Genomic DNA, 17,434 nt, shown 5'->3' on the forward strand with positions numbered 1-17,434 from the left:
CAAATGGGTTTTTAAGTGTTCAGCTACAAAACATTTACTTAGTAGTAGATTTCCTACACTGACACTGACATACTGTCTCTCTATATATATATGAATTACAAAATACATATTCTTTAAATACGATAGTTGAAAATTAGAACAAATTTAACACACCATTTTACTTTCAATTTAATATAGTATAGAGAAAAAAATTTGGCACATTATATTTCTCCTTAAACATCTGCAAATGTTATTTTAATCTGGAAGCAACATTAACAACTTGAAAAAAATTACTCAGAGAGTAGAACTTCTCTAAGTTCTACTTGGACAAAAGTGACCCAAGAATAAATCAGCTTCTTGGGTTAATTATGTCTCTAAACCTTTTTCTTTACATGAACATCTTTAAAGTTTAATGCTTAAAAGCCCTTAGAGCAAAATGCAAGCATTTACAATGATGGAACAATGAAAAACAAAATCAGCCCTCAAAGGATTTTGAGGAATACTGATTAACAAAATGTTTTAAAAAATTGTGTAGTATTTGCAATACACAGGTATTTTCCAGCTTTACAGTGTTCTACATGGTGGCATAAAACTAACAAACTCTGAACCTTTCCTTCATAATATCTTCAAGGTTAAAATTTATAAATTATTTCTTTTTTTCTATACTACTTTTAAAAACCTCCCCATATGACTATTAGCTCAGTAAATGAGGATTTGGTTGTTTTGTTTGTCAGTGTATATTTCTATCCCTCCTTCTTAGTCCGGCATTTTGTACAAAGCAGGCATTCATTAAATGGTTGTCAAATAAAGGAATGGAAGTATTCCACAGTATGAGGCACTGAGTCTCTGCAGAACAAATTTCAAGTGATATTACCATCACCAAGTAAACGACATTTTCAAGTCCATAGTTCTTAATTGGCAGAAGTGTTAGAGACAATAGAGGTACGACACCTGATTGGGATGACATTGAAACAATACCGTCTTATCCAAATAACATTTAGCCAGGAAAACATATTTTTAAAACTCTTAATTTATTATTGGACTTTGTCTTGTGCAGGATTGAGAGTCGTAGTGATAACGAAGTCAACAAATATTTACAGATGACTCATGTCAGGAAGGTACTTTGTTGGGTGGTATGGGAGATTCAGAAAAGTTTTCAGGTACAGCACAGTCCTGGCTTTCAAGGGACAGATGAGAATGAAGCAGAAGAGTCGAGACCAGGGTAAAAAGATGTTAGAGCATGAAAATGAAGGAATGGACAGATATTCAGAGTGGCATGATGTGTGACATTTGGCTATTAGGAAATGAGTACATTTATTAGATACAGCCATGATATTCTTTCATACAAAAATAAAAGTACAAATTTTCTATGAAATACTGACAGACTCAAATATAGAATGTGAAAATATAAATTGGGAAATGGGATGCCCTTACCAATCGAACTGTAAAGCTCAAAAAATTACAGCACAAAGTGGGAATGAACTGATTGGTAAAATTCTTTACTCCAAGCCCTAATTTTCCATGATGATCATCTCCAAAAGTATACATAATGCCCATATCTAAAATGCAAAAAAAAAAAGAGAGTTACCTGTAAGGATCTATTTGTAAGTAGACAAATATATTAACTGACATTACAATTTTAATTTTCCCTTCAAATTCCATGTTGAATTCACTCTGAGCCGATGATGTTTCCACATTATGGTCTCTTTGGTTTTGCACATAAAATCAGGCAGTAGATAGTCTGAGACTAAAGCACAGAGCGCTTGGTGGTTTGTGAAGTTGCAGCCAAGTTGTGTGAGGCACTGTGTGGAGCAGCAGCTCCAGCATGGGATCTTGTAATGAATATCACCTTCTCAAGGGGAGGGCTGTGTTTGTATTCTGACCCCCTACATCCCAATATATCTGTTTTCTTTCATCCCCGGGACATTAACTGGATCAGGATTTCTTAAACCTTGGTACCATTCTTTGGGACCAGATAATTCTTGCTTGTGCAGGTCTGTCCCAGGCAGTGTTGTAGGGTGTTTAAAGCAGCCCTGACCTCTACCTACTGAATGCCCATTGAACACCCCACCTCTGCTGGTATGACGATCAAAAACATCTCCTGACACTGCCATGTGTCCTCTGGGGGAACAATATCACCACTCGTGGAGAACTACTGGCTTAGATCAATCTAACCGTCTCTCCTACTAATTCTACAAGTGGGCCGTGTAGAATGCTGCTGAAGGGAATACTACCATACCCCAGCCATACTGACTAGTCTCCATACTATTACCAGGGTCCCCTCTATAGCGGGGTCCATGATGATGATGAGTAATCCTGTTGCTTCTCTCCAGTTAGCCCTCTAACCCTTCTGCCCACTGCTAAAGCAGTTACTCTGAACCTCCACTCTTCTCAAGCCCCCTTTTACACCTTCCATCTCAAGTGGGGTAAGTGCCACAGGAGCAGAAGTAAAGGCAATGGTGCCAGTATGTGTGCAGAGGAGGGGGATGTCTCTCTAGTCTGGGGATTAGGGAAAGGCTTTCAAACTGAAGCCTAAAGGATGATTAGGGCTTTAGCTGCAAGGTGGGTGCAAAGAAACTTCCAGGAAGTCCGAAGTACATATAAACGCTCTGAATGAAGAGAAAATATTACAGTCAAGAAGCCAAAAGGCAACCAATATGCCTGGAGCACAAAGGGGAGATAGTATGAGGTGAGTCTGTAGAGGTAAGAAGGAACCACATCACAGGAGATCCTACTAGTTCAATTTTTGAACTCTATCTTAAGGGCAATAAGCTAAATGAACAGTTTTAGTGCAGGAAATACGATCACATTTGGGGACTTCTAGTTTAAGTTGGCAAAAAATTGCATTCTAGGAAAATCCAAGAGAACTGACTGAAAAATGATTAGAAAATAACAGTTCAGTAAAGTGACAAGTATAAAAGTTATTATTCAAAAATAAATAGATTCCTTATAAATAAGCAAAAACAGTGTTTAGATTCCAAATTTAGACTCAAAGTTCTTACTAACCAGAATGCTTTTCAAGCTTCATTTTTTAACTTCATTATCTTTAGCCAGAAAAAAATAAACTCTTATCTAAGCTATCTGGTTGCACTTCCAACCTCAGTGAGCTTTTTAAAACATGAGCCACTGGCTATAATGGGGAACTGGCAAGAACTTACAAACAACTCATTACACACCTTTCATCAGACCTGGAGGAAGAAAATTCATATGTCCCCTGGGGAAGATTCATGAGCAAAAAGGCAAATGAGGTTTATGCTCAATTTTTTGTGCTATAACTCCTTTTATCAGGAGGAAAGGTATGAAAGCTTAACCAAATAATCCAGTTGTATGTCAGATGATCCATAATAAATATTTACCATCAATGGCAATTCAAAGTTTATGAAAAATGGTAGTAAGGATACTGAGATTAACACCCTGCAGTAAGGGATACATATCAACAACTCTTCTGGGACTATGTGTGAATAATAATCTTTACACTCTGTATAGTTCTATTTCATGCTACATTAACAAGGACATCGGTACTTGAAAATGGGCAGGTAGCTCTCTGAAAGGTTCTTTGGAGAAGAAGGAACAGTGTATAGTAGTACCTTGTATTTTCTGATTCCTACTTCCCCTAACCAGATACCATTAGATGAGCTCCGTAGTAGCGGTAGCTTTATCAGAAAGAAGGAAAAAACTGCAGAACTAATAGTATCTGGGTTATTTCAAAATACTATATGATTTCTGACTTTTTAATGCTTTACCTCATTTTTAGATAGGAATGTAGGCTAGAAATAATGAAATTATAGAGCCTTTTGTTCCAAAGCTGTTAAAATTGTGGGATTTATCAATTACCTAGAGGTAAGTCATTCTTGGGGGAGAATGTTTACTGAGTCCATATTAGCAGGACCTAGTTTCTGAGGTTGAGAGGTAGGCCCATAGCAGCATCTCCTTGATAAGGGAGAAACTACAGAGTGGGAGACCTGTAGAGGATCCAGGTCTTTGAAATACCTTTCTATCACTGTGGAAATAGGGACGAGTCACTCCTGAAAACGCCTCCTAGTGGCAAAAAGCATCATAAGAATTTACTCGGCCTGAATGTCACTGTCTGATTGTGAACAGGGGGAATGTTTTAAATAAATTCTTTCTGTAGGATTTTTCCTTCTGGCCTAAGCAGATTTAAGAGTCTCCAAAGTGATATAATTTCAAAAAGATTTCAGCTTTCTGCCAAAGTAGAATACTAGGGTCTTCCCTCTGACAGCACTGATATATTCTGAGGTTCTAAATCTTTGGATCATTTACATTTATTTTAAATTGATTTAAAATATTAAAAAGGAGTTTACAACTTTGTATGTTGGCATATTAAATAAGGAATTCTTGTTTTTTCAGTTATTAATTCCTTTGCTTAAGTTAGATACATTCATTACATACAGTATTTATTTTGTAATAAAATACACCCAGTTTTATAACTATTTAACAGAAATTCTGATCTGTACCTGCTATCACAGCTGTGTGACTTCCTCCACAGGAAATATAAGTTATTCTCTGATCCTTAAAAGTGCCAATCATTTGGGGTTCTGAAGTTTCAAAAACAGAAGTGCCAAGACCTAGCTGACCAAACTGTCCCAGGCCAAAGGTGTACACGGCTTTTTCTGAAAAGCAATGGGGAGACACAAGAACAGGACTGCAGGGAAGCAGAAACTTTCACCATTATAGCTAGAAAAACTGTGAGAGTCAATGTTTTATAATGAAGGCTAAGTGCCTCTGAAAGAAATACCCATACAAGAATACCTAATCCTTAAGTATACATTTCTCAATGATGAAGGAAAAGTGACAAGACACACAATTGTAAAAATTATGGCATGGGCCTGATTTTATCTTTTACATATAGCCATAAAAGGAATTGCTAAAGACACATTTGTTAAAGACACACAGTGAACTACCTAAAGTGTCCTATAATTTCCACTTAATTCTTTATAAAGCATCAATTGTCATTAGGCTAATTCTTTTCACTGCCTTAAATAAAAAAATGAATAGTATTTTCTACAGGAAAACTCCTTACTTTTAAAAGTGGTTTAATATAATAATCTATTTTAGAAAACAGTTGCAGAAGAGAATTTGCATGAGAATTAAAACTTACAATAGATATGCTAGCTTTATTCACAGTTAAAATTCCTTTACTAGGAAATGTGACCATAATGAAAGGAAGGAAAAAGCTTGTCTATATTACTATTTTAAAAGTGACTCCAAAGGACCTCCTATAACTTAGTACATATTAGCTCATATATGCTCTAGTAATGGAAAAGCATAAAACCAGGATAAATGAGTGGTGGGCAAAGGGCCCTCTTAAGACACGCCGCTATGTGAGGTCGTGTAGTGTTTCTGACAGTTTTTGACATTCGTCTGCTTCTCCATAGTTGAGTACGTTGTCTTTCTGGGTACCAGGGGAAGAGCAAGAACTTTGGATTAGAGCAGGAGCCCAAGCCTTCAATAGTACTAGCTGTGGCAAATAGGCAAGTAACTTAAATTCTCTGATGTTACAATCCCTATCTAATAGAGTTGCTGGAAGGTTTAAATGAGAAAAATTCAGACAGATTTTAAAACATTATAGAACACTGAGTTGTAAAGAACATTTTTCTAAAAAGTAATTATTTAATTAACTCATTTTGACAATGGAAGATATCTATGAACATATAACTGTCTATTGTACAGTTTTATATTTTTTCTAATAGAAATGTTTACTTTATAAATAAGACATACACATAACTATTGTCATATAGTTTTTATTTTTTTCTAATAAGAATGTTTACTTCATAAATAAGACATATAGATATCACTTCTTAATGAAAATATGCTATGTCAAAGTGTGAAGGATATGAAGTCACACTGAGGCAATGGCAAAAACAGATCCTCATTTTAGTGTAAGAAATACCATCTCTTTGTTTCATAACCACATGGAGTACCTGCTGTTCTGAATGTTCAACTTAACAGCAGAATGTTGGGTAAAACAACAGTTTATCTCCAGCTGGTCAAGTTTTGTTTCTTATCCTGCTAGGTTCACTTTCAGGTGCTTAGATGATTAGTGATGACAATAGTTTCTATTTTTTTTAATGACCTGAGACTCTTTTATCAAAAAACATAAAACAGCTAATTTAATTTTTGGTCATATCCCCTTTGTAACATTTAACAGTTATTTAACAAATATTTAACAATTCACATTATTCAATGTAAATAAATAATACTAAATTTGGAAAACATATTATTAGGTGGCTTTACATCAATAAACTCTAATTTCACAGAATACATTTGATTTCTTGACTAGTAACTTGTTGCCCTGTAGAGAGCTTAAGTTTATCCAAGCATAATCTAGAGAAGTTAATATGAATTATTATTTTTCCTTGAGATCCAGACTTCATTGTGAACCCCACAGTATAACCAGGACTTTCGTGTCTTTGGGTAACTGCTGTGGATGACATACAAGATTCTGTCTCTCACTGGGCCTTAGTGTGTCCCAAGTTCCAGCCTGACACTGTCTCAGCAGCAATCCATTGTTTCTCTGAGTCTAAGGAGAAACTAATCTACATCACTACAAGCAGTAGTTGTTATTTTCCAACTTATCATAGTCACAAGTAAAAATTATGTTTTGAATAAACTCATCAGCAATGAACTAATTTACATTACCTTTAAAGTATTTTAATAAATGATACTCGAATAGATTTTAAGATTAGAGTTATAGAAACAAGGGCTCTGGGGGTAAGGGTGTTCCCGGCTTGGGGTGTATCGTCTATGAAACCGATGAAACCAAACTAAGTCAAGGGAAAGGGTAGGTTAGGAGAAACCATTTATTGCTCACAGTTTGCTGGAATCTGGTGGCTAAGCCCAGCCCTGTCCCTCTCCTCTGGCAGCCACTCCTACTCTCCTGCCCTAGTGCTCTCTCCTTCCCACCCACCCCTTCCAGGAGGAACTCCATTGGCAGGTCCTTGGTGACTGGCAGGTGCCAGACCAATTACATACCAGGAAAGGAGAAGGGGTGGGAGAAAATGGCTGTTATCTCTCCACCCCTTGCCCTGAAGGCTGTGGGAGGCCGAAGCTGTAAACACCTACTGATATGTAAATGAACAAAGGCTAGAAGGGAGATTCTGGAAATCCTACAATTTACCCCACACAAGGAAAAACAAAGCTGGGGAGGATCCCTACAAAATCATCTAATCCAAGCCCTTTCCTTTAGTGAAGTGAATGATCTGGAACAGACGGTTAGCTATTCTTTCTTTTAAGGTCTTGCAAAGTATTCTAAAACTCTTACATATTCAATTTAGTACTTAGTTAAATAGATGATCCATATACTCTTCAGGTCCATTTCTTCATCAGTTAGGACTAAATACTTAATATTTCTGTCTACAGTGCATTCTAGAATAGGTTTCCCACCAGGGCTAGATCATAATGAAGCTCTCCATGGAAAAATGTGAAAAACAGGTAAAATAGTGAATTTTCCACACAGATAAATGTACACAAGTTAAGGAGGTATCTTTTATTATAAAATTAAGAGCTTTTTAATTTTTATTTTGAAAATGCTCCTTCTTTTGTGATGGTGAAAACATTGCATTTTTTTGCAATGTCCATAATTTAGCCAAATTAAATTGGAGGTTGGTCCTCATATTCTTTTTACAATATTAAAAACTTAAAATATAAAAACTTTACTGCTCTGTGTGATTCCCAAAGTCTTCAAAAATCTAGAGAAAACATTTTCTGGCAACATGATTTTTAACCTCAAAAAACTAAGTCCACAGAAGCTAAATGTCTGTAATATACAGATTTCTATAATATTATAATTTTATATATTCTCTATATATTTTAATATATTCTACATTATAATATATTTCTATAATATATAGAAATATGAAATATCACACTTACGTGCAAGAAAATATCACATTTAAGTAAGTGCATTTATTTTAATTATAATTGAAAGTATCATGGATTATCTTGGAGCTCATTTTATAGGAAAATATTTATACAGTTGAATGACATTACCATTATATAATCAACATTTGTGTCCTTCAGAATAACCCTCACTCCCCTAATATATTAATTCTTTCTGTAATGTATAAACTAGAGAAAATATGACACATAAAGAGTAAGTTGCATTTCTATAGAATTTTCAAATAATTTATAAAGACACACTTCAAAGTTCAATTCCTAGAACAAATCTTTTTCAAAATGTATGAAAATTCATCTTGTCAGCAGGAATTCAAAGAAATCTTAAACTTTGAATTATTTCCAAATTTAGGCCTTGAAAAAAAAATATCTAACTTGGAAAAATATTTCATCTGGAAATTGCAATTCTGGGAAACCACAGCTTAAAAAATATGACTGGGACTAAAACAAGAAGTCAAGGAAAAGTGATGTAAAAGAGGAAAATCTAAAGATAAAATATTGCTCAATCACCTTGCAACATTAAACATATCATCTGAGAATTGGATATGATTCAAAATTTGTCTAGAACATCTCTAACTTTGGGTTACTGAAGATTTAGTGATAACTTTAGAAATTGTTAAATTCTTTTGACCAAAAAATATCATAATTTACTCCCTAATTGCATTATCTGTATACATCTAAAATAAAATAAATCAAATTCTAAACAAATTTGAGAGAATCAATTTAGCAAGCACATTATCATGGAGTAGGTATATTTTAATACATTGACTAGAATCCTGAGAAATGATGTTATACCCAATACAAAATTCAGAAGCCAAAAGTGATACTGCTATTAAGGTTCTAACTTTCTTTTAGCTATAATTTAAAATGTTAACACTTTTTAATGAATTGCTGTAATAGAATATAAAAATTAGAGAGAAATCACATTATATATTGTGCATATATACAAAAGAAAAGAGTTATCAATGACATGTAGAAAATAGCATGAACAGAGAAAAAAGGCATTTCAGGAAAAATACTGTCAATTTTAGATAAATATAGACTAGATATATACACATGAGAAAAACAGTTTGTCCTTGCAAATGAGCTAAAAGCAATGTCATCAGCTGCCATTAAAGGTGTTAAGATCATGAAAATGTCAACTGTAGGCAAAAACAATTCAGCAAAATTCATTTTTTCTACTTAAAATTCCTTTCGTAAGCCAGAACTGCAGGAATAAAAGATGGGGATCTTAATGGAAAAAGATGCAAGGCCACCTTGCATGAGGTATCTAATATAGTCAAACTCCTAGGAGCAGAGACTAGAATGATGGTTGCCAGCAGCTGGAAGAGGGGAAGGGTTGCTGCTAATTAACAGGTATAAAGTTTCAGCTATGCAAGCTAAGTTATAGAGATCCACTGTATAACCCTGAGCCTGTAGATACTGATAGTGTATTCTACACTTAAAATCTGTTAAGAGGGTAGATCAGATGTTAATTATCTTTTCAGTATTATTTTATTACAATAAAAAAGTTGAGTGTAAAAATAATGTTTTCGTTAGCCACCATGGAAGGCCTGGAACAGAGCAACAGGCTCCATGCGTACCTGTAAGAACAACTGTGTGCTCTCCACCACAGGCTACTTGGATCACCTTCTCAGGAATTCCAGGCACTCGCTGGGGTGTTCTGTGATTGATCAGCAGCTCGTAGGGGAGACCTAACTTCCCATGCTCAGGTTCTCCAAATGTGTACAGTTCTCCCTCTGCTATTGAAAGAAAAAAACAGTGACCAATGATGACAAAAATAAGAACAAAATACTGGTCCTCTTTGGTGCATGTTCTCATATTCAATAAAAAATTTAGAAAATGACAATTTAATAGAGTTGACCTTTCTTGAGTTATTTTTACTATATGGTAAGGAGGTAAAGCTAGATTTTCCTCTTGATCACTCTAATCCAAAATCTTCATGAAGAAGTCACAACCATGACTACCAAAAAAAACTAGGAAATTATTTTAGCTGTTTCATAAAACATAAAAATGATCTTACTTTTTCTACTTCCTTTTAGTAAAGCAAAATGACTAGACATTAAGCACCTATAAGGATATGGATTTTGTCTTGCACACTATGGTAGTCTAAGAACCTAGCACAGTGTTGAGTATACTAAACACTGAATGAACACTTGCTGAATAAGAATGTTTGCTTTTAGTGAAATGTGTTTTAGGAAGCTCATTTATGTGTAAAGTAAATATGTTAAGTAAGTCTTAAGATAGCAGTTAGGTGGCATTTTCTTCAGAAAAGACTCTCTTATCAGGGAACTCATGACATTTAATCACTGTTTCGTCCATACTAATACTAATCATTTGCTTCTGTTACTACACTTACTACATTATAGTAAGACTGTGAGCTTGAAGCAGAAACTTTTGTGTTCATTTGTATGTACTGAACTGAGTTCTGTAAAGCAGGAATTTGAAGGCCTTTGTAAATATGTAATCTAAGTTAAAGAATGACACAGAACACATCATAAATGGTATGAAAAAAAGGTAACACAGCACGTCTTGGTGCTTATGTGGTTACCATGAGTGACCACTTGCCCAAGCCCTGGTAAGGTGGCCCTTGGAGTGTGCATTGTATTAGTGATTGATGGTTTTGTTATGTACACCTGGAATAATGAGTGTTCTGCTTGAGTGTTAAGGTTGCTTTGCACAAACATCAGCATTGATTATATAATCCTGGTTTCAGTGTTGAGGGACCTGAGTTTCAGTTGCTGAGGCTACTTGCTATTAAGATGTGCCTACATGACCAGCCCCCCCAACCCTTAAAAGCCTCAGATCCTGAGAATAGAGTGGGCATCCCCAGGTAAACATTACACACACATCCCTGTAGTTTGCTGCCAAAGAGAAAGCATGCCCTGCGCAGCCTCAGAAGAGGAAGGACTAGGAAGTGTATGCTGGGCCTTTGGAGGATACGTGTCTTTTTCCTGTTGCTTTTGCTCTGCACCCTTTACACACACACAGGGTATGTGCCATGGACATCCAACACACAGGGTATGTGCCACTTAAAACTTGGTCAAGTATCACAAACTGATTTTCTGTATTGTTCTGCACAGAAAACAAAGTTTTCTGAGCACAGTTTTCTATGAAGTATTTAACAAGCCCTGGCACAGAAAGTGCTCATTAAGTCTTCACCCTTCCCCTTCTCCTCATGCTTCTTGCCTCTCACATAAAGAAGTTACTAAGTCCAGATCTGTTTCTTTTCACTTCCACTTTTTTTAAAAGGCATAACAAAACAAAACAAAACTCAGTATAAAATCTGTTGATTTAAGATGAACAATAATTCCAATTGTTCCCCTACTGGCTAAAGCAGAGTTTAATCATAAACTGATTCTGGCAGTTTTATTAAAATCCAAATATAAGATGATGCTTTTGTTTGGGATTTTTGTTTCAGTTGTCTTCCATCTGTTTTTTTTCCCTTGTTTTTGTTTCATAGACACTGTGAGCACAGACTACACCAACCCCAGGAGCCCTAAAGTTGGTATTGCCCCAAGGAACACAATCAATTCTTCATTCATTTACTCCCTCCCTCATTTGATAGTATTTACTGATCATCAGTTTGTTCAATACATGAAGTGATACATTGGTGAACAATACCAGCCAAGTCAAAGGTTGCCCTCTCTCGGTACCAAGCTGCTACCAATGCACTGGTATACCTGGCGGGCACTGGGATGGATCAACCAGGACTTTCTAAACCTGAACCTGAGGTGCATGGAATAAGGAGTAAAAGTATTAAACAAGATTTAGAAAGATATCTAAGAGGGGCCACAAAACTATTTCCTCTAGGTGATTTTACTACGAAAAACACCATCAGTAGATAGAAAGCCATGATCACACTTCTCCTATTGGTATTAGTGTAGATGTACGCTATAACATTTCAAACATTTTAATTAATGTAGGAAATGTTGCAGTTGAAGGGAGGGAAGAAAAATTGAGGATGCTGAGAAAATCCCACCAAAGCAGATCATATCCCATACTGGGCTCTCTCCCTTTCCCATATAATCTTAATCTCTGTTCCTGCAACAGAAGTCTATAACTCACTTATTAAAACAATAAAAGCAAATTATCAGGACAAGAGTAGAATAGATTGAAGTACAGAGGCAAGTGAATCCAGGGGAAAGTGAACCATCAGTCTTGTTTTTAATGCCAAAAAGTCTAAGAAGTTTGAGAAGGGTTTCTAACATACACATTTTGTGCTTCTAATAGACCTAATATCACCAAAAAAATCAACATTTTGGACAGTTTAAAATATTAAACTCTTATTATTGAAATGGAAAAATACTGTGAGCTAAAACAGACCAAAACTACTTCATTACACTGACTACCATGGTATTACTTCTATAGAATTGTAGAATGTTATATCATTTTATTATTAATTTAGCAATGACATAGAAATAGGAGATAACATGATAAATCTAAAATGGTTTGTCTTACTTGTTACAAAAGCTGAATGGTAATATCCACAGGAGATCCAGGAGATTGGTTTCCCAATGGTCACTTGGTGGGGAACAGATATATTGGTTATATCTTCTAAGCCAATTTGTCCTTCAGAATTTTCACCCCACATAAAGAGCTCTCCGTCCTCTATACAGAAAACACAAAGAAGAAAAAAGGTTTTAAGAGATAGCAGGGCTATCGAGTTATTATATTTCCAACAGACCATTTATTCTTTAATTTAGAAAAATTATGTCTCTTGAAAGAAAAGTACTGCTAAGATATTTATACCAGCTAGCTACTTAAGAGTTCAATTTCTATTATGAAATGCTTCTATAATGATAAAGGACTGAGAAGAACCTGACATAAATCATGTCTGTATTTCTATCTCAATAGCAAAGACAGAATGTCTTTTGCCGATAAAAAGCTTTCTTATTCTAATGTCTCCAAACAGAAAATGGTTTCCTCCTTTTGAGCAGTCTACCCGCAACTGAACTGAATGGCAGCATGAGCCACACTGGACATTTCCTGCACAAGTCCCAGGTCAAAAGGCCCCAGAAGACCTTGTTCTTGAGAACACTGTGGAAGTGATGCTTTAAAGGAAGAAAAAAAAAGTAACGTATTTCAGTAACTTTTTTTTATAATTTACACTTGAAAATACATAATCTAGCTTCAGAGCAGAAGGAGATAAATCAGCATATATGAAGCATCTCAAAAACAGGTGAACTTATGTTCCTTTTGATAAATGTTTCAATGTCAGAAAAAGTTAAACTAGGAAAAATATTTTAGAAAGGAATTATCAAGACTTATTTTTATATTTTTTCATTAATTCAAAAATGTTTAATCTTTGAAATGTGTGCTAACAAGGCAAATGAAAGGAAAATTGAAAGTAAGAGCCAAAAGAAGGATGGCAAAGGGCTAACTGTATGGTTGGTACAACTGAGGGCATGGAGCTACAGACCAACTCTGGCTCTGCTGACAGCCCAGAGTAATGCTCTAAGTTACCCAGCTCTCCCAGCTGCAACAATGCAGCATGCCAGTGACTTCTTCTGAGTTCAGGCCTATCTTGGCTCCAGTTTTCAAGAAATTTCTCATACGGGCTTTTGGCAGGGAGAGCCAAGAGATAACATGACTGTTCCAAACCGTATTATATAATAACACATATCCAGTAGATTTCTATGATGCTTCTGACAGCAACTTCATTAAAGCTGCAAGTATAATTTTCAGAACACACACCAAGATAATATTTAAGAAAATCTAAAGGAGCAGATGGACAATGCAGCTTAGAATTTATTTAACAATTACCTTCTAAATGTATGTTTACAGGTAACTCTAAATAGGTATAAAAGTGTAATGTATGTCAGGATTTAAAGTTCTACTTTAAATGTCTTCTGAAAACACATAGTCAATGAAAGAAAACCAAACAGCAATGCTGTGTTCACTTTACTGAGTTGCTATATCCTAGTCGAAAGGAAAAGGATGTATCCCTTTTGAAATGGGAAAATGTCTCACCAGTTAGTACAGCTGAAGTGTTAGATCCAGCAGAGAGCTGCTTAACCTTATGCTGGGATGTAAAAAGACCAATTAGATGAAAAGTGTTTCTGTCTTTGGTATCACCAAGTCCCAGCTGTCCTTCATTATTTCCTCCAGTTGCATATAATTTGTCTCCTTCTGCACACAGAAAAGAAAACATCAGTATACTATAGTCACCATCTTTGTGGGACAGGCCAGTTACCAGATATTTCCTCCACTAACAGTGAAGAAAGTTGAAAGCTGGAATTATAATTTGGGGAACAGCTTCATTTCATTGTCAAAAATAAAGCAAAACAGGCAAGGCTATACATTTCTGTGAGACTTTATAAATCACTCTAGAGTTTAAGGAGCAACTGAAATGCACAGAATGTGTGGAATGGATTTTCTTGTTAACACAGCACTTTATTAATTCAGAGCGAAAGGGAAAAGTAATTTCCAAAGCAGGTTGTAATCCCAAACTATTTCAAAAGAGATGTGGTTCGTTAATTTTAACTTCTACACCCATTAAAGGTAAGATATAATAGGTAACCAATAAGTAAAATGAGCCAAATCCAAGAAGAATACAATTAGAAACATGAAAATTCCATGTTGTGTAATGACTTCAACTTTCTAGCTGAATATGAAGGCAGTACAGCATTGTGTTTAGGAGAAAGGACTCCAGAGCCAGACTTCCTACGTGCAAATTCTGACTTGCCACTTATCAGCTGTGTGACCTTGGGCAAGCTGCATTTAACCTCGCAGTGTCTCATTTCCCTCACCTATAAAATGGGGATAATAATGGTGCCTACTTCACAGAGTTGTTATGAAGATTAACTTAGTAAACACTGATAAAATTCTCAGAACAGCATTTGACTCATTGTACTCTATTATTATATATTAATATTAATATTAATATATTGTTAATCATTAAAGTAGTATCTCATGCCTAGATAATAAATATTGCCAGCAAGCTCTGAAGTAGTGAAGATTTTAAAAAACATACACATATTAAAAACTGGTTATATCTGTCATTAAAATGCACATGAAAATTATAGGGGAAACTGAAGGCAAAAATGAGCCTGAATCAGTAAAAGTTTAAAATTATATATTATTTGAAAAAAAAAAGAAACGTAAGCAAGGAAACAAGACTAGCTTTCAAATGGAAAATACTACAAGGCCACATGGAATTGCACTGCACAATTTAACATATGCAGGACAAACCAGAGTTGGTAGAACACTAAAGCAGTTCACGGAACTAAGCTGAGTAAAAAGTTGAATAGTCACAAAAAGCTCCACAGAGGAAGTAAGACTTACACTGGATCATAAAAGATTAGAATCTGAATAAGAGAAAGAGAAAAGATATGTCAGCAAGGGAAAAGTATGAATGAGGGCAGAGAGCTGAGGAGCAGCCAAGGCAGTGAGTACAGCCTCCAGACAGAGGCAGCTGTGTGTGTGGGAAAGGAGTTCGGACTGCTCAGTGCTCAGAGCCTGGGTGTCGAAGAGTCCCGGCAGCACTTGTTGAAAAGACTACCTTTTCTCCACTGAACTGGCTTGGCACCTCTGTCAAACATTAGTTGGGCATCTATGGGTGTGGGTCTACTTCTGGACTCTTTTCTGTTCCATTAATCTTTGTTCCCCTTTGTGGTAACAGTGCAATGCCTTGATTACTGTAGCTTAACAGTAGGTCTTGAAATCAGGCAGTGCTAGTGCTCCAATTTGGTTCTTTGCAAAACTGTTTTGCCTATTCTAGGTCTTTTGCTTTTCCATGTAAACTTTAGTATCATGTTCATTTCTACATACACACACACAGAGCCTGTTTGGATTTTGATTGCAATTGTGAGGACTCACATCAATAGCCTTTTAAGGGGGACCTCCACTCATCCTCAGAAAAGAAGAGGGAAGAACAAGGTCAGAAGCAAGCAGCCCTTGAGGTGTGCACACAGGTAAGGAGATGCTGTCCTTTGCCGTAATCTAAGTAAAGGTTTATCTTCAGCCACTGAACATTTACCTACACATTTTCAAAGGCAAACAAGGGTGCTAACCATTTGTATTTTTAAAAATCCTAATCTTATTGTTGCCAAGATACAATTTCTATTAATTTGACAGCCACAAATGTTACTGGAATGAGACCTCAATCCTCAGATCCGCATACAGATTGATTACTACACCTGTTGAAATGATGGTGTGGTTCCCTCCACAGGCAGCAAATTTCACTTTTTCAGGTTTTAAAGCTAAAAATACAAAAAGATGACAATTAAAATATCTTATGGTTATGAAAAATGATAAATAAACCAGGTCAAATGGTACCTCAGTGATACAACTGAGATTTAAACCCAGGCCTGTCTGACTACAAAGTTGGTGTTCCTAACTAATAAACCAAAAGTTTTCAAAACTACTTGTGCATCATAATAACCAGTGGAGCTTTGAGAAAAATACAGATAGCTCAGCCTCACCCCTAGAGCATTTAAGTCAGTAGATCTGAGGTAAGGCCTAGACACCTATATATCTTTACAAACTCTTTAAGTAATTAATATATGCTGAGATCTACTGCACCGTTATGCTGCCTCCTCACCAACCTGATCTATTCCCTAATCTGCCATTACCATCATCAAACTCACCTTCTGAAAGGAAACACTTTAAGTTCGATATTCATAGGCATACACCTATATTAAAGTTCTTTATTCATCATTTACATATTCAAAAAACATTTACAGAACATCTCCTAAGTGCTTAGCACAGGGACTGCAAAGATCACTAAGAGTTCCTGGTTTCAAGGATCTCACGGTGTAGACAATCCTGTTAGCTGGTCTATCAGATATTTGAGAGTAAGGATCATAAGTGCTACGAAGGGTTTAGTAGACTATGCTCTATAAATACTGTTTTGTCCAGGTGGAAGACTTAAAAGTTCTAACACTATAAATAGCATGGGTAGGACAAATCACACTGAAATTGCAAACTGAAATTAAAAATTCGGCTAGGAAGATAAAGAATACTGCTCTTTTCACATTCTGAGGAATCTCTACCGCCATTCAAGTTTAGCTGATGTTCAAAGGTTATAACCAAACAGAAGCTTTTCACATAACTGCAAGAAAGCTTTGTGAAGATATTCTATGTCCCATATTTCCTGGGACACTTCTGCTTTAAAATATTTTGTCCTGTTGTTCTTCTAAGAACACTTGGACTAACTAACCACTAGTTCTGATGTTTTGTTCAGTACATCTGCTCGTGTGTTTTATAAAACCAGCAGCTACATACACAACTCTAACAAATGAGACAGAGCTCAGGATTCTACCATATTATACTGCTTATTCTCTGTATATACAATTACAGCAATATTTAAGTAGATTTACAGACACAAAAAAAGGATGTCCTAGTACAATACTGTAGAATCATTACTTCCCTTGTGGGTTTAAAATCAATGTGATATTCAGACCCCAACATATAAAAGTAGTTCTGAATATCATACTAAAATAAAGTTAAATGACAATATTATTCAAGTAAATATCAGAAAATAAAGAGCTAAAGACTTTCAGTTTATTAAGTATTTAAAGTGATAAGGAAAGACTCC

The 17,434-nt window shown here is 35.6% G+C and overlaps 1 protein-coding gene across 3 annotated transcripts in view; it reads right to left on the reverse strand.

Moving 5' to 3' along the window:
• The window catches only part of LOC108406351 (X-linked retinitis pigmentosa GTPase regulator), a 50,763-nt gene that overhangs the window by 30,821 nt on the left and 2,508 nt on the right, over positions 1 to 17,434 (reverse strand). For 2 of the 3 annotated variants that reach the window (XM_037001543.2, XM_017675020.3), the window contains exons 4-9: positions 16,035 to 16,097; positions 13,867 to 14,025; positions 12,355 to 12,504; positions 9,477 to 9,635; positions 4,455 to 4,610; positions 1,414 to 1,538 (exon numbers count right to left, since the gene is read on the reverse strand). In XM_037001543.2, coding sequence (XP_036857438.1) covers positions 1,414 to 1,538; positions 4,455 to 4,610; positions 9,477 to 9,635; positions 12,355 to 12,504; positions 13,867 to 14,025; positions 16,035 to 16,097 — 812 coding nt within the window. The remainder of the gene's footprint in view (positions 1 to 1,413; positions 1,539 to 4,454; positions 4,611 to 9,476; positions 9,636 to 12,354; positions 12,505 to 13,866; positions 14,026 to 16,034; positions 16,098 to 17,434) is intronic. The other variant, XM_037001542.2, reaches the window with a different exon arrangement.

The sequence above is a fragment of the Manis javanica genome, chromosome X (assembly GCF_040802235.1).
Source record: "Manis javanica isolate MJ-LG chromosome X, MJ_LKY, whole genome shotgun sequence".
In the NCBI taxonomy this organism is placed as follows: Eukaryota; Metazoa; Chordata; class Mammalia; order Pholidota; family Manidae; genus Manis; species Manis javanica.